Consider the following 18538-nt stretch of genomic DNA (forward strand, 5'->3'; position numbering starts at 1 on the left):
CAAAGCAAAATATCTCTTAGCTACTTTTCATTAACACATATTGTCTCCTACATAGCTTTAGTTACACAGCCGACACGTTCAAAGCAAAATATCCCTTAGCTACTTTTTATTAACACCTATTGTCTCTACATTCAATTGGATACATGCAGAGCCCATAGCAAATTTCAGAGCTGACTACCTCTGATTAGCATATATTAACACATCATTGTCTTTTAGCATTTCACACAGTTTTGGTTACACAGCAACTTCACAGCTGGCGACCGCTCCCAGCCACCTCTCCCTAGCATATACCAACACACCATAGTTTTTAGCATTAAGTTTTATACTCCATAATATTTTATACTCCAATACAAGCAGGTGTATGGAGTTGAGTGAGATCTGGGATCAGCCATGATGGAATAGCAGAGTAGACTCAATGGGCTGAATGGCCTAATTCTGCTCCTATGTTTTATAGTCTTATACGTGGTGAGCTGGGTGAGATCATGATACACTGGCTCATTGCAGATAAAACATTAGGTCTTAGCACTTTATTTAGAGTCCATCTATCCAACCCACATCTGACCTGATTATAGATGATAGTGTCAGTTCTGGTATCGAAAAACTTAAGCCCTTTGGTTTAGGTTCAGTTTAGTCATAGTCAGAACATGTTTTACTTGTACATCTAGTATGATCTCTGATTTATATTAGTTATCTTTAATGAAAGTGAATGGTGAATTACATCACAATTAAGATTTGAACAACATTGAGGAGCCCTTGTGTTGACAGATGCTGTGACAGAGAAGATGAAGCCTGAACACTAATCTCTTGGGCATAAAGATCATGCATTACTGTTTCCAACAATAAAGCATTTCTTCCTGGAAAACTGGCCAGAATTTATCCTGCATACCAGAATAGGTTACCAAATAATTATCCCATTGTCCTTATGAAAAATATAGTTGGTGTGTTTACTCCGCTACACAGTGATATTACTTCAAAAAGACCTTTAATGTCTGTAAGGCCCTTTGAAATATTTCTCAAGGGATATGACGTAAATGCAAATCGTTTTCTTTGTGCATGCCTCTCTACTCACTCCTGTTCACCCCTCTCCTCTATTTACTGACCTGTCTTAGCTCTGCTCACTCTGCTTTCCTTGCCCATGCTTAATTCAGCCAGCAGTCAGGTAGTAAGCAGAGGAGTAAATGTTGGAATCAGAACGAAGGTCTTTCAAGATGCAAGCCCTGGGGCAAGAGTGCATTTACACTTTGGTGGGGTGTTTGGGTTATCTGTATCCGCAGACAACCACTTACTCTGTTGTTAACTCTGAGAGCCGAATCTGATTAGTGGTGTAGCTGTGAAAGTACACTGTAGGGGGCAATAGTAAGATGCCAAAGTGGCAGTTCCTGTGTAGACAAAAATTTGGATTACTTTGTTGTGTAATGTGTTACATGACATGAATTGTATGACATGTTTCAGATTTTAAAAGAAATTTCTGAAACCATTAACTTGACTAAACATTGTTATTGCAGAGATAATTTCTCAGTCTCCTGTTATTGCTGTCAGTTCTACATTTCAGACTTGCTCCCATGAGAAAATGAACTGCAACACACACAAAAGCCGGTATATAAGGTGTTGTTCCTCCAACTTGAGTGTGGCTTCATCTTGACAGTAGAGGAGGCCATGGATAGACATATCAGAATGGGAATGGGACGTGGAATTAAAATGTGTGGCCACTGGGAGATCCTGCTTTCTCTGGCAGACTGCCAGACTGCTACCTGGTAGGTGTTCAGCGAAACGGTCTCCCAGTCTGTGTTGGGTCTCACCAATATATAAAAGGCCACACCAGGAGCACCGGACGCAGTATACCACACCAGCCGACTCACAGGTGAAGTGTCGCCTCACCTGGAAGGACTGTCGGGGGCGCTGAATGGTGGTGAGGGGGGAAGTGTAAGGGCAGGTGTAGCACTTGTTCCGCTTGCAAGGTTAAGTGCCAGGAGGGAGTTCGGTGGGAAGGGATGGGGGAGGGGGATGAATGGACAAGGGAGTTGCGTAGGGAGCAATCCCTGCAGAAAGCAGAAAGGTGGGAATGGAAGGATGGTAGTGGGATCCCGTTGGAGGTGGCGGAAGTTACGGAGAATTATACATTGGATCCTCCGGGCTGGTGGGGTGGTAGGTGAAGACAAGGGGGATCCTATCCCGAGTGGGGTGGTGGGCGGATGGGGTGAGGGCAGATGTATGGGAAATGGGAGAGATGTGTTTGAGAGCAGAGTTGATGGTGGTAGAAGGGAAGCCCCTTTGTTTAAAAAAGGAAGACATCTCCTTCGTCCTGGAATGAAAAGCCTCATTCTGAGAGCAGATGCGGCGGAGACGGAGGAATTGTGAGAAGGGGATAGCATTTTTGCAAGAGACAGGGTGGGAAGAAGAATAGTCCAAGTAGCTGTGAGAGTCTGTAGGCTTATAGTAGATATCAGTAGATAAGCCGTCTCCAGAGATGGAGACAGAAAGAACAAGAAAGGGGAGGGAGGTGTCGGAAATGGACCAGGTAAATTTGAGGGCAGGGTGAAAGTTGGAGGCAAAGTTAGTGAAGTCGACGAGCTCAGCATGCGTGCAGGAGGCAGCGCCAATGCAGTCGTCGATGTAGCGAAGGAAAAGAGGGGAGGATGGAAAAGGGGAAAATGAACTGTTTGTGATTAGATCAAAATCTACTGATGCAATGTATGCCATAAATTTTAATTTCAAAAATATACTTTATCAGTCTATACAATCTGGACATGTCTGTCCTTTGCTTCAATTATGTCACTCAGATTGCATCCATAGTGCAGCTGTGAGGCATCTGGGTGACTGTTACATGGCCCAGCCCTTGGTGCCCAGTGTCAGCAGGACCCTGCGTGATGATCCTTCCCCAAAAAGCCAATGCAGTGGTTGCACCGGATGTCATTATTCCTGCACTCTGCAGTCAGCAGCATTTGTTTGCAGGCCTCTCTTGGCACTGGAAGACTCAACAGGTTTGGGGCAGACCAAAGTGCATCTTTTATTGAGTTGATGACCATTTGATGTTTGTCTTGATGTGCACTGCTGTAAACAGCCCACCGATCAGAGTCCTCAATACCCCTCCATTGTGCAGCTGCTCAGGACAAACTTCAGTAACAATCCTTTGAACCCCTCTTGGCAAATGCACAGACCAAGAAAAGGTGGACCAGCGTCTGATCAACATCACAGCCATTCAAGAGCAGCATGCAATGAGAATGAGGGTCTGGCTGTGCAGGAAGGATTTGACTGACCAAGAATTGTCTTCTCAATGCTAGCATAGATTCCCAACCCTTTTAATGCCATGGAGCTTTACCATTAACCAAGAGGTCTGTGGACCCCAGGTTTGGAATCTCTGGATTAAGTGATTAAATGATATACTTTTTCTTGGTTGGTGGTACAAGCAAAAATTGAGGGGCCCCTGTGATACTGTGGGATACTGTGTCTCAGAAAGGATGAACCCTGAACTCTGCTCTTGGACATTAAAAAGTCCTCTTTTACTGTTTCCAACAATAAAACATTTATTCCTAGTAAATTGGCCAGAATTTATCCTGCAATACCAGACCAGGTTACCTGGTAATTATCCCATTGTCTTAGTGTAAAATGTAGCTGGTTTGTTTATTCTAAAAATCTAAATTGAATGATAACTTATGGAAATTGCCCATTTCTATGACATCTTGTTCGATTTGGAGCATTTAGCAACAGTTTGAATTGACTAAATTACGTGAGTTTTCTGCAAGTGTGTAGTTTTGTCTGACATACTTTGTCAAAACACTGCAGATGCTAGAATTCTGAAACAGGAAAAAAATGCTTAATGTTTTGGTCAGGTAGCACTTGTTGAGGGAGAGCTGGAATTAACAGTTTCCTGGGAATTGAAAGGTCAGATTTTTTTATTTGAGAAACCTGGTGGGGTGGGCCTGGGAGTAGAGAACAAATACAAATTTGTAATGGAAAGACCTGTTGTAACTTCAGGTCAATGCAAAAGAATCTATGCCCATTGAATAATGAACCAGTACTTGTGCTACTTGGTTGGTTTCTAGGACAACTGTCTCAATGCTGTCTTACCAAAGGAATGAATGACTTTCCTGGTCTTCTCTCTGTACCCTTGGGCAAGCAGATGTTGTTTTCTTGTACTTGGTTTTGCATTACAGTGCATTGGCTCATCTTGATTACAGTAAGAAGTAGTCTTGTTGTTTTGCATGTGAGGAAAATGTATGCCTCGAGAGCTTGGGGATTGTTTCTGCAAGGGAATGTGTCTGTTACCATTGGCAGAGGAACATTGCCTTAATGACAGCTGTGGGGATAATGCATCAAGTAAGCTCTGGAAATCAATAGCAGTGGCATTTCCCTGAAGTGTAGGCCATGATGTTACAAACAGATGAAGATACTAAAACTGTTTTAAGGTGTGTAGAAGAGCAAATTACAGCAGTACTAGGTATACCTAAATATGGCAAATCGATATGTGAAGCTACAAAGCAGGATTGCATGCGTGGTCTTCAATGGAAGCAGCGTGCTTTAACCAACTATGTGATTTGTACAATGACCAAATCAAATCAAGTGTAATTACCATTCAACCATACATGGATACAGCCAAACAAAACAGCATTCCTCTGGGGCCAAGGTGCAAAACATGTACAGCACATTCAAAATAGCAAGCAAAAAGACACGTGTATTGTTAAAGTCCCTGAGCGACGTGTCACGCAACAGTTCCCGGTGACCCAGCCTGTCATTCCACTGATTGAACACTGGAGGGCAGCACTGATGGGAGAGGCTAGCCCCAACTGAGCATGGATGCCATGCTACCCTTCATCTGGCGTCTCTTCACCTGGACTGCAGCAGCAGGCAAGCCCACGGCTTGCGGCCTAGTGCTACAGCCGAGACTATGCAGCACCCATGCCGCCTCTGTCACCACCAAACAAGGCAACAGGCCTGCAGTGTCTTACGGGGTCTCGCGATCACAAGAGAAACATCCAAGGCAATCACCCATGGATCAGGTCAAAGCTCTGCATTTCTGCCCCATTCAGATGTGAATGGTGGGCAATTAAAATCAGTAATAGGGAGGGGGGTTAAGCGAGAAGGAGAGTCTGATCTTTTTTATGATGATGATGGAGGTCAATGTATGTGGAAAATATCAGGAAGACTCTGCTCCAAGTCCAGAAATTTCACATTGATGTGACAATGGGGATCTCCTCACCACCATTTATAGAAGATGATCTTCACATTTGTGTGATGTAAGACATAGGAGCAGAATTAGGCCATTCAGCCCATCGGGTCTACTCTGCCATTTCATCATGGCTGATCCATTTTACTTTACTTTATTGTCACCAAACAATTGATACTAGAGCGTATAATCATCACAGCGATATTTGATTCTGTGCTTCATGCTCCCTGGAGTACAAATCAAAGTAAATATAATAAAAATTTAAATTATAAATCATAATTAGAAAATAGAAAAGGGAAAGTAAGGTAATGCAAGTCAGGTCCAGATATTTGGAAGGTACGGCCCAGATCCGGTTCAGGATCCATTCAGCAGTCTTATCACAGTTGGAAAGAAGCTGTTCCCAAATCTGGCCATACGAATCTTCAAGCTCCTGAACATTCTCCCGGAGGGAAGAGGGACAAAAAGTGTGTTGGCTGGGTGGGTCATGTCCTTGATTATCCTGGCAGCACTGCTCCGACAGCATGCGGTGTAAAGTGAGTCCAAGGATGGAAGAATGGTTTGTGTGATGTGCTGAGCTATGTTCACGATCTTCTGCAGCTTCTTCTGGTCTTTGACAGGACAACTTCCATACCAGGTTGTGATGCACCCTAGAAGAATGCTTTCTACGGTGCATCTATAAAAATTAGTGAGGGCTTTAGGGTACAGGCCAAATTTCTTCAGCTTTCTCAGAAAGTAAAGGCGCGGGGGTGGGCCTTCTTGGCAGTGGACTCTGCTTGGTTAGACCAACTCAGGTCATTGGTGATATTCACACTGAGGAACTTAAAGCTTTTGACCTGTTCCACCTGTGCACCACCGATGTAGATGGGGTCGTGCGGTCCGCTACTCCTTCTGAAGTCAACAACCAATTCCTTTGTCATGCTGACATTGAGGGATAGGTTATTGTCTTTGCACCATGCCACCAGGTTCTTAATTTCCTCTCTGTACTCCGACTCATCATTACCCAAGATACAGCCTACAATTGTGATGTCATCAGCAAACTTATATATTGAGTTTGATGGAAACTTGGCCACACAATCATGGGTGTACAGTGAGTACAGCAGGGGGCTGAGTATACAGCCTTGTGGGGCACTGGTGCTCAGAGTGATTGTAGAGGAGAGCTTGTCCCCTATCTTTACAGCCTGGGTCCTGTCTGTGAGGAAGTTGAAGATCCAGCTGCAGATCTGAGTGCTAAGACCCAGGTTCCAGAGCTTAGGAATCAGTTTATTTGGAATGATGGTATTAAAGGCAGAGCTGTAGTCAATGAAAAGGAGCCTTACATATGCATCTTTATTCTCCAGGTGTTCTAAGGAGGAAAGTAGTGCCAGAGAGATGGCATCTGCTGTTGACCTGTTGCTCCGGTAGGCGAATTGCAAAGTGTCAAGGTTGACCGGTAGGCTATGGTTGATGTGTGCCATAACCAATCACTCGAAGCACTTCATAGCAATTGATGTCAGAGCCACAGGTCGATAGACATTCAGGCATGCCACCTTGCTTTTCCCTCTCAGTCCCAATCTCCTGCCTTCTCCCCGTAACTTTCATGCCCTGACTAATCAAGAACCTATCGACCTCCACTTTAAATACATCCTGTAGGAGCCATGCATCAGTTTTCTATCTGCATTGTATTCTGTGTTGTGTGTTTATTATGTATGTTATGGTAACTAGTCTTGTGAATGGGGGGAGTGGTAAAACGAGGGGAATAGGTTACATATTTGTGTCTTATTCTGGGCAGTTTAGTTTGGAGTTGAGGACCGAAGAGGGTCATATCTTTTGGTGGCTGCTTAATTTGCACTTTGTTGTGCTGAACTGCATCACTTCACGATTGTTTGTTTTGCTAGTTGCTAATAAAGTATCAAATGCATTTCTTCAACTTTATGGAACATCATTACTGGATTGATCGGAGGTTGTGTTACACGAGGACAACACCCCGAGGGGACCACCAGCAGTGACATTGGTTTCTTAGAATAGTTGTTAAATTCTGTCAACAAAAGATTTCAACAGTAATTTGAAACAAAATCAGCAATCAGACTTGTCTGTGACGTTAGATGCTTGTGGCAAGTAACGACCTTTTGTTGCTTTGTGCAGTGTTTTTGGGCTTGGAACACCGTTTGGAATGGTCATCACTGACTGTAATCTGACTGGCTCTACCTTTGGTGTTTGCCTAAGAGTTCGGAGCTTGGTTCTGTTGAAATCCTGAAATACTTTGAGTGCTGACATTTGTTTTCTCTGGTTCATGCACTTAATTCATGATTCAAGCTGGAAGCAGTGACCTTGAAGTAAATACTAAAAAAGAAATTAAACTTGCTGGGAAAACCTTGGCAGCTAGAATTGACAGCATTTGAAAGGACTATAATAATATTAAAGTTAAATATTTAATACCATTAATTAGAAGTCTTTTACAGCTACTGCAATCTCATTCGGATGATTTGAAAAATCTTTGTGAAGATGTTGCTAAGCAACATTACTTGCTGTTGTCTTTAATACCAATCTCAGAGCAAAATAAACAAATTGAAAGCTTTGCAAATATTGATACGCTTATTAATACAATCACAGCAGAGGCCAAACAATGGTTGAAACAAATATGGAATATTGAAGGGCAAATTGCTAGATAAATGAAAATATTTATAAAGCCATAGAGCATGCTGTGGCTGATTTTCAGGATGACGTGCACCCTAAAGACAGAGCGTTTGATACCTTCCTTGCATGCATTAAAATGGAGGCTCATTTAGCTGTGTTATTCACATGACAACAATTATTGAAAGACAAACATGCGTTGGAAGAGCAAGACAAGCAGATGGAAGAACTGCTATAGAAAGGAAAGGAGCAGCTATGGAGAAGGATGGAGCAGCTTAAGTTGCAGGAAGAAATTGCGGCACAGATGGCCATAGTTAAAGTGCTAAGGGCTTCAAGTGCTATGTGTGTTAAATATGCTCCAGCAGGACAGTTCTATGCTGCGAGTTCCTGTGTTGACATGGCACAGAGAAAATCCAATGTACTCAATGTCAATGTGGATACATTTGCTCCTCAAATGTCTATGAGCTACGAGTTTGGACCCAAAGGGTAGCTCAGGGTGTTCACTCGGGAGGCTTACTGAACCCATGTCATGTGTAACAGCAGAAGGTGCTTCTGAGGACATTAATTTACAGTATGATGACTGTTTTCAGATGATTAAAGTCTAAATAATGCGCAGGAGGCCATTAGGACATGAAAGAAAATAACAAGCTTAGTGGTGTAACAACGCATTGCATCTCTACCTAAAAGTGAGATTTAAATTTTCAATTGTGATCCATTGTAGTATCATTTGTTTATGAGGACTTTCAAGAATAACATTGGAGGCAAGACTGGCGACTATGGTGACTGTCTCTATTTCCTCGAACACTTCACTGAAGGTCACTGTCAAAGGTTGCCAGCAGTCCAACCTCGGGGAAGGATATCTAAAGGGCACCTTTTGGTTATGAGCACAAATTTGCATCGGTCTACATGGAAAGAGGTTTTTTGGCTGCATATCAAATCAGAAGACAGGAAAGCTCTTCAAGACAACATTCTTCATTCTTTTTCTTAGAAGCCATTGTTCTGCAATGAGAGATGTTCGGTATATTTGACAGCTGGACAGGCCTATTAATATATTGATTGTTGTAAAGAGGTTACCTTGTATGCTTGGGGATAAATGGAGATGTCTTCCCTGTGAGCTACTAGATAATCACAACCTTGAGGCTACTTTCACCAACCTTGCTGAGTTTAAGAAAACAAGGGAGGATTTAGAAACATAGAAAACCTACAGCATAATACAGGCCTTTTGGCACACAAAGCTGTGCGGAACATGTCCTTACTTTAGAAATTACCCAGGGCTACCCACAGCCCTCCTACTTTACTGAGCTCCATATACCTGACCAGGAGTCTCTTAAAAGATCTTATTGTATCCGCCTCCACCACCGTCGCCAGCAGCCCATTCCACGCACTCACCACTGTCTACATAAAAAACTTACCCCTGACATCTCCTCTGTACCTACTTCCAAGCACCTTAAAACTGTACCCTCTCATGCTAGCCATTTCAGGCCAGGGACAAAGCCTCTGACTATCCACATGATTGACACATCTATCAGGTCACCTCTCATCCTCCGTCGCTCCAAGGAGAAAAGGCCGAGTTCACTCAACTTTTTCTCATAAGGCATGTTTCCCAATCCAGGTAACATCCTTGTAAATCTCCTCTACACCCTTTCTATGTAGAGATCCTTCCTGTAGAGAGGCGACCAGAACTGAGCACAGTACTCCAAGTGGGGTCTGACCAGGGTCCTATATAGCTGCAAATTACTTCTCGGCTCCTAAACTCAATCCCACGGTCGATGAAGGCCAATGCACTATACGCCTTCTTAACCACAGAGTCAACCTGCGCAGCAGCTTTGAGTGTCCCATGGACTCCAACCCCGATTTCTACACTCCCAATGCATGGAAAAGTACGGAATATTTCACCACCTGCAGTAAGCAAGGGTAAACTAAGTCACAAATTCATCCTAAAGCTAAAGAAAGCAACTTTACCACTACAGTGAGAAGTGAAGCTAAAACTGAGCCCAGGACTGAAGAAAGGATTTGTCTGCTCTGTCAGGGTGAACATATTTGGGTTCATGCTCTCAGCTGGAGAAAAGGGTTCATAATGAGAAGGTTGCCTTCCTAAAGGAAAATGGTATCTGCTTTGATTGACACGTCAGCAAAGACTGCACGAAGCATCTTTCATGCAAGGTATGCAGTGGCAAGCATCGCAGCATTCTTCATACTCACTGATGCAGATTCGAACTGAACCATGAAAGAATCAAACACAGCAGTAAATAATGCCCTGGTATCTGATGGTCTTACGGCGACTGGTGATCGTGATTGTAAACTTCCTGTAATTCCAGCTCAGGTGAAGTCTAAGAAGGTAACAAGACAGTGATTACTTATGCTTTCTGAGATCAAGGAAGTACAGCAGAGTTCTGCACAGTGAGCCTCGTGAACAAGCTCAACCTGACAGGAAAAGGAACACGATTTCTCTTACGCGCCATGGGTCAGGAGAAGGTTGTGAGCACCTTCATCATTTCAGGATTCAGGGTGGCTGGTTTAGATAGTGTGAACTGCCTAACATCTATACGTAGGAAACTATGCCTGTCTACAAAGGAACATTCCTCGTCAGAGAGATCTTCAGGAATGGTCTCACCTAAAGCATATTTATTTGCCAGAAATTGAGCTGCTGATAGGGACGGATCTGCCTAAAGTATTGGACCCATTGTAAATGAATTTCAGTGTTAATGACTGGCCCTACGCAATCAGGACAATGCTGGGTTGGACTGTTAATGGACCATTGAAAGGAGACCATGGTGGTAGGAGAGGTTCCAATCGGTCACAGCTGACAGTTAACAGGATTTCAGTTTTCCACTTGAATGAGCTTTGGCAGCAGCAATTCAAAACCGATTTCCCTGAATGCTGTCAAGGAACAACCTGGTTTGTCAAGAGAAGATCACGATCTAAGATAAACTGCTTACCAGACAAAGGACATTTGTGTGAAATGTTAAGATTTTATGTCTCTGGGGTTTTGGTGGTATGTAGTTAAAATTATTATAATTAATAGGGGGCTGCAGTGTTGGAGCCATCCATCCATTTTCCATCAGCATTGTATTCTGTGTTGCTTCTTTATTGTGGTAGTCAGTCACTTGGGTGGGGCCGTGTAAAAGTGAAGGGAATAAGTTATGTATTCGTGCTCTGTTCTGGGCTGTTTAGTTTGGAGCTGGGGACTGACAGATGTCACTTTTGGAGACCGCTTTATTTCATCACTTCAAGATTCTTTTGCTACTTGCTAATAAAGGATCAAATTCACTTCTTCAGCTTTGGGGAACATCATTATTGGAGCGATTGGAGGGCACGTCATACAAGCATAAGAATCCGTGGGGGTAACCCGCAGCGGCGTCGGCTTGTTTGAGATGCCGAATGAACTGGCCTCCACAACTGCCTTTGGCAACAAATTCCACAGATTCACAACCTTCTGGCTGACTAGTACCATCTTGCAATTGCCACATAGCCCTCCAAACCACTCCTGTCCATGTACTTCTCTGGATGGCTTCAATTTAGTAATTTAGTAGCCTCCATCAACCACTGTTTCTGGTATTTCATTCCAAATATGTACCACTCTGCACGGAGACTAATGTCCCTTTTAGATCACTCACCTCTGATCAGAATCAGGGTTAATATCATAGCATATGGAGTGACATTTGTTGTTTTACAGCAGCAGTACATTGTAATGCATAATAATTTCAAAAACTATAAGTTATAAATAAGATGTATAATGTGTAGTGCAAAAAGAGAGCAAAAGAATGAAAAAAAAAGTTAAGTATTGTAAACAAGAGAAAGTCTGCAGATGCTGGAAATCCAAGCAACACACACAAAATGCTGGAAAAACTCAGCTATTCAGGCAGCATCTATGGAAAAGAGTATAGTTGAGATTTTGGGCTGAGACCCGTCATCAGGACTGGAGAAAAAAAGATGCAGTCAGATTTAAAAGGGTGGGGGGTGGGGAGATTGCAATGAGGCCACACTCAGGTCGGAAGAACAACACCTTATACTGTATTCTGTCTGAGTAGCCTCCAACCTGATGGCATGAACCTCGATTTCTCCAACTTCTGGTAATGCCCCCCCCCTTCCCCTTTCCTTCACCGGTCCCAATCCCCTTTTCCCTCTCTCACCTTATCTCCTTACCTGCCCATCACTGTGCTCTGGTTCTCTTTCCCCTTTTCTTTCTCCCATGGCCTTCTGTCCTCTCCTATCAGATTTTTCCCCTTCTCCAACCCTGCATCTCTTTCACCAATCAACTTCCCAGCTCTTTGCTTCACCCCTCCCAGTTTCACATATCACCTTGTGTTTCTTCCTCCCCTCCCCCAACTTCTAACTCCATCTTTTTTTCCTTCAAGTCCAGCTGAAGGGTCTCAGCCCATAATGTCAACTAACCTCAGCCTGGCCTGCTGAGCTCCCCCAGCATTTTGTGTGTGTGTCAGTGAGCAATTTATAGATGTCCATTCAGAAATCTGTTGGTGGAGGGGAAGAAGTTGTTCCTGAAATGTTGTGTGTCTTCAGGTTCCTGTACCTCCGCCTCGATGGTAGCAAAAAGCAGACAGCATGTCCTGTGTGATAGGGATCCTTACTGATGGATGCTGCTTTTTGAGGCCTGGCCTTTTAAAGGTGTCCTCCATGCCGGGGTGGCTATTGCCCATGATGGAGCTGGATGCGTTTACAACTTACTGCAGCTTTTTTGGATCCTGTGCAGTGGCCCCTCCATAATTATGCCCTCTTGGTTTTTAACCCCTCCTTTCTGGAGGGATGGAGATTACATGCTTTCACACTGTCTATGTCCCTTGTAGTTTTATATATCTGTCAGGTCACCCCTCAATCTCCCTCTTCCAGAGATAAAGTCCTAGTCTACACAATCTCCCCTCAAGGTGTGCCTTGGGGGGGTGGGGGGGTATCTCCTTGTCCATAAGTACAGGCAACAACCTGATAAATCTTTTCTGTGCTCTTTCTAATTTAATACCATCTTTACTATAATGGTTAACCAAAACTGTACACAGTACCTCAAATGCAGCATTATTTTCTGGCTACTGTACTCAGTGTCCTGACTGATGAAGTCTGGCATAGTAAACATCTTCTTCACCACCTTATCTATATGTGACGACACTCACTAGGTCTTACCACTAAGACCTACCCTGGCTTGATCTTCCAAAATTCAATACTTCACATTTATCTGGAGTGGAGGTCATGTGCCAATCCTCAGCGAACATACCCAGCTGATCTAGATTTCCCTGCAACTTTTCATAATGTTCTACACTATCTACAACAGTACTGTACCTATTTTTAGTATCATTTGTAAGCTTACTAGCCATGCCCTGTACAATCATGGTCAAATCGCTTATATAAATAACAAACAGCAGCAACCCCCACAACTCACCACATGATCTATAGTCTCCAGTCTAAGAAATGACCCCGATCTGTTTGTGAGTTTCAACACGGGGCGGTGGCGGTGGGGGGGGGGGGTGTGTGGTCGTGGTAGAAGCAGTCCTTGAGCCTGGTGCAACATGTTTTCTAACATTTGTGCCTTCTGCCCATTGGAGGGGGGGAGGGGGTTCTGTTGGCTTTTCCAAGGCATTGGGAAATGTCCATGGAGAGGAGGCTGGTGTTATTGATAGACGATGCTGTGTTCAGAACCCACTGCAATTCCATTTTATTTATTGAGATACAGCGTGGAATAGGCCCTTCAAGCCGCACCACCCAGTCATCCCCAATTTAACCCTAGCCTAATTGTTGGACACCTTACAATGACAATTAACCTGTCAACCGATATGTCTTTGGAAACGGGAGCATCTGGAGGAAACCCACACATTCATGGGGAGAACGTACAAACTCCTTACAGACAGCAGCGGATTCTTGTGTTCTTGGGCAGAACAGTTACCATACCAAGCAGTGATGCATCTGGATTCTTTTTATGGTGCATCTGAAACAATTAGTGAGGGTAATTGAGGATATTCTGAACTTCTAGCCTTCTGAGGAAGTAGGGGCACGTTTGTACAAGAGATATTTGCGTAATCTAGATATAGCAACATCTCAGAATAAAATCAGATTTATTTTCATTGAGGTACACTCAGTGTCCACTTTATTAGGTACCTCCTGTTCGTAGTCTTCTGTTTGTGTATCCAATCCTCTTCAAGGTTCAACATATTGTGCATTCAGAGAAGCTCTTCTGCACATCACTCTTGTAACATGTGGTTATTTGAGTTACTGTCGCCTTCCTGTCAGCTTGAACCAGTCTGGCCATTCTCCTCTGACCTCTCTCATTAACAAAGTATTTTCACTGACAGAACTGCCACTTGCTAGTGTTTCTCACACCGTTCTCTGTAAACTCCAGAGACTGCTGTGCGTGAAAATCCCAGGATACCAGCAGTTTCTAAGATACTCAAACCACCCCGTCTGGCACCAAAGTTGCTTAGATCACATTTCTTGATGTTTGGTCTGACCAACAAACAAACTTATTGACCCCGTCTGCATGCTCTCATGCAATAACGTGCTGCCACAGGATTGGCTGATTAGATATTCTCATTAACGAGCAGGTGTGCATAATAAAGTGCCCACTGAGTGTGTGTCGTGGAGTTTGTTGCTTTGTGGCAGCAGTACTGTGCCAGACGTTAAAAAATTACTACACAAATAAGTGGTACAAATCAGCAACAGTAGGTGGAAGCAGTGTTCATGGGTTCACGAACCGTTCAGAAATCTGATGGCAGATGAGGCCCTACAACTGGGGTTCTCAGTCTGGGGACCACAGACCCCTTGGTTAATGGTAGGGCTCCACAGCATAAAAATGGTTGGGAGACTCAGTTGTTATGCTGAAGACTTACTGTGTAACTACTGCAACTTGAATTAATCTTCCCAGAAGAGCTAAAACACTGGCATCCATCCAGCCATGGGGGAAAATATCTACTACCTGAACAAGGGGGTAGCTACCCAGTAGTTGTCTGAGTGTAGGGAAACAACAGATTATACAGTGGGAAAGAAGCCAGTCAGCTCAATCTAACTTGAGGTTCTGTAGTTGATCGTGGATTTTTAAATATAGTTCTGCTATTGTGAAATGTTAGTTATATGACATCTTTGACATCCTCTCCCAGTAAAATAGCTTTAGTTCTTCACGTTTAACTTGGAGTTTCTATTCCCTTTTGGAAAGATTGGCAAAGAGCGTTTGAAAGTCTAGGTGAAAAATGCAACATCCAATCATCAAGGCCAGTGGGTCCCATGGTTACAGACTATATACTTGTGTATGGGGAAGTACAGAAGCATGATATTCCTGTAGGGCACATGAATGTAAGGTACCCTTGGCATCAAGAACATCTAAGAGGGGCCAAAAATGCAACTGTGACAAGAGCAGGAAATTGATGTTCTAAATATACCAAGAATGGTCAGTTGTTACTGACGAATTCAAAGTTTGAGGTATGGGTGGGTGAGAGAATATGCAGGCTGAAAGTAAATCACGGGTCTTGGGATGTTTCAACCCTCCAGCCAGGAGCTATACTTGATGGGAGTAAGCTTGAGAGAACTGATAATGCAACTACAATGATTTGTCAGGTTTTTGCCTTGGAGACATGGAGTTGTATGTTATGGAAATAGACACTTCAGCCCAATTTGTTCACCAAGATGCCTATCTAAGATGGTTCCATTTGTCTGCATTTGACCCATATTTCCCCCTAAACCAGGGGTTCCCAACCATTTACATGTCATAGACCCCTACTATTAACCAAAGAGTCCATAGACTCAGGTTGGGAGCCCCTGTTCTAACCCTTCATGTTTCTAATGTTGATATTGTCCCTGACTCAAACTCTTCCTTGGTAGCTTGTTCCACATACGTATAACCCTCTGCATGAAATGGGCCCCTTTTAAACCTTCCCCTCTCACCTCATATCTATGTCCATTAGCTTTTGATTTCCTTTTTCTGAGAAATTGACTGTGTACGTTCACTCTCTCTATGAAACTCATAATTTTTATACAGCTCCATAAGGTTACTCTACTTCTGCTCTCCAATGAATAAAGTCCTAGTCTACCGTGTCCTTTGTTCCCTTCAACTATATGCCTCTCCATTGCAATCATGGAATTACTTCTTTTAGAGTTGGGGGGTGGGGGTATTTTCTACCCCTCAACCAACATCACTAGAAACGGTCGTGATTCACTTTGCTCAGCACAAATTTGCTGCCCTTGTTCCAAAAGGCAATGGAGGACAAGTGATTGAAAACTGATCGTCGCTCCATTGCCTTTTGGAACGAGTGATTGAAAACTGATTGATGGACAGTGATGTTAATGGACATGGGGATAAGGTAGGAAATGGTGGAGTGATAGAAAATTATCCGTGTTAATATTAAATAGTAAACCAGAATTAAGAGGTCAAATGGCCTACTCCTGCTCCTATTAACATTTTTTTTTCTATTTTGTTCTTCAGTAGTTCATAAAAGACACGTCTTCTCACTGTTTTCGTTGCTTTGTTTTCCTCCTGTAGTTCATTTGAACCCAGCCATTGAGCCTCTCTCTTGGATGTTGGGTACCTGGATTTCTGACCCTCCTGGGGAAGGTTGCTATCCAACTATCAAACCTTTCAAGTACATGGAGGAAGTCCAAATCACGCACGTTGGTCAACCCATGCTGAATATTTCGTAAGTCAGAATGTCTTTTTACACAGTCACAATGTCAGCTCTGCCCAGTTGCTATACACTGTGGGAGATTTTGTTACAGTATTAAACTTTTATTTCCAGGATTTGAGGGGAGTGCTGATGATATTTTGCACAGAAGATGGGGTGTTACAGTAGCGTAGCAGTTACCACGATGCTATTATAGCTCAGGACATCAGAATTAGGAGTTCAGTTTCATTGTCCTCTGTAAGCAGGTTTGTATGTTCCTTCCCGTGTGTGCGTGGGTTTCCTCTGGGTGCTCTGGTTTCCTCCCATTGGCCAAAGACTTATCGGTTAGTAAGTTAATTGGTTATTCTAAATTGTCAAGTGATTAAAGTTCAAAGTAAGTTTATTATCAAAGAACATTTATGTAACCATGTATAACCCTGATCTTAATTTTCTTGCAGGCATTCTCAATAAATCCATAGTAATAGAATCAATGAAAGGCCACACCAACTGTTCGTTTAACAAGTGTGCAAAAGACGACAAACTGTGTAAATGCAAAAAGAAGTAAATAATAATAATAAATAAATAAGCAATAAATATCGAACATGAGATGAAGAGTCCTTGAAAGTGAGTTCATAGGTTGTGGGAACAGTTCAGTGATGGGATGAATGAAGTTATCCCCTCTGGTTCAAGAGCCTGCTGGCTGAGGAACAATAACTATTCCTGAACCTGGCAGTGTGCGTCCTGAGGCTCCTGTACCACCTTGCCGATGGGAGCACCAAGCGAACATGGCCTGGATGGTGAGGGTCCTTGATGATGGATGTTGCTTTCCTGTGATGGCGCTCTGTGTAAACGTGCACAGGGGTGAGGAGGGCTTTACCCATGCTGGACTGGGCCATATCCACTACTTGTAGAATTTTCCATTTAAGAGTGTTGGTGTTTTCATACCAGGCTGTGATGTAACCAGTCAATATACTCTCCACTACACATCTATAGAAGTTTATCAAAGGTTAAGCTATGGGTTTAATCAGTAGGTTACCGGTGGTGTAACTGGAAGGCCTGTTCCACGCTGTATCTCTAAATTAAAAAAAATAAAACTGAGAAAGGTTTCTAATACTTGTAGATTAGAATATAACATCAGAAAGCTTGTACTCTCATTGATCAAATTTGTGGCTGATCTAGCTCAGTACCATTTTTCTGCTATATTCCTTGAATCTCTCCATATTCAGCAATCATGATCTGCTGAGCAAGATGGACAGATTTCATACTCTGTTAATAACACTACCCCAGTTCCTTTTTCTTTCTGCTTGTCCTTTCTAAATGTTAAGTACCTTTTGAACATTCAGCTCTCCACTCTGGCCTGTAGTTTCTGCAATAACAGTTGGATCCTATCCAACTACCTCTGTCTGTGCAGGTAATTCATCAGTTTTCTTGTGAACACTACGTACATGTAGATATAGTACCTTTTAATTTCGTCCCTTTAAACATTTTCAGAACTTTTGATTTTGCCTGTTACCTTTCTCACTTTCATGAAGTTTCCCTCCTTCCTGAATTCCTCCTCACCCCCTTCCTAGCTGAAATGCAATTCTTCCTGCAAGGAAATTAATTATGATCCTACTGAGGTGCAGATTCTACCTGCCTCAGAAACAGCCTCCAATCCTCATGGTCTAAACCCTCTCTCCTGAATGATTCATTTTCTATATCTTTTTCTATACTACTCAGCAGGTGGTACCAGAGCATGACCGTCTTGTTTTTAAAACTGGCTCCTGAACAAAGGAAGGTCTCATCCTTTTGCCATCTCTTAGTGTCAATACAAACAACTTTGGGTTGTTCCCACGCTCTCTTCAGAACACTCTGCAGCCGCCCAGTGACGTCCTTCCACTCTGGAGTCACTTGCAGAGCCGTAGTAATAGTTGTCTTTCCCCCGACCTATTGAAACCTCAATCAGCCTTGCTGTTTCATGTTGCTGTGCAACTGAGGAAGATTGTTCAGTACCTGAGGATGGTGAATGACTACAGAGTACAGAGGCCTTAATCCAAAAGATCCTGTCTGATTCTGTTATTTGTTGGATGTACTTGTGGAGTATTTATTACAGAATGCAAGATATTTGTTGAATTTGCTACATTCTTTAGTTTTACACAGGCGGATGAACTTGCCTCTGTTTATTTGAGATGCA

The 18538-nt window shown here is 43.1% G+C and overlaps 1 protein-coding gene across 4 annotated transcripts in view; it reads left to right on the top strand.

The window, feature by feature from the left end:
- The window catches only part of thap4 (THAP domain containing 4), a 76546-nt gene that overhangs the window by 23352 nt on the left and 34656 nt on the right, over positions 1-18538 (top strand). For all 4 annotated transcript variants that reach the window (XM_073040586.1, XM_073040587.1, XM_073040585.1 and 1 more), the window contains one exon: positions 16248-16401. In XM_073040586.1, the coding sequence (XP_072896687.1) occupies positions 16283-16401 (119 nt within the window). In that variant the 5' untranslated portion in view covers positions 16248-16282. The remainder of the gene's footprint in view (positions 1-16247; positions 16402-18538) is intronic.

Source organism: Hemitrygon akajei, chromosome 3 (assembly GCF_048418815.1).
Source record: "Hemitrygon akajei chromosome 3, sHemAka1.3, whole genome shotgun sequence".
Classification (NCBI taxonomy): Eukaryota; Metazoa; Chordata; class Chondrichthyes; order Myliobatiformes; family Dasyatidae; genus Hemitrygon; species Hemitrygon akajei.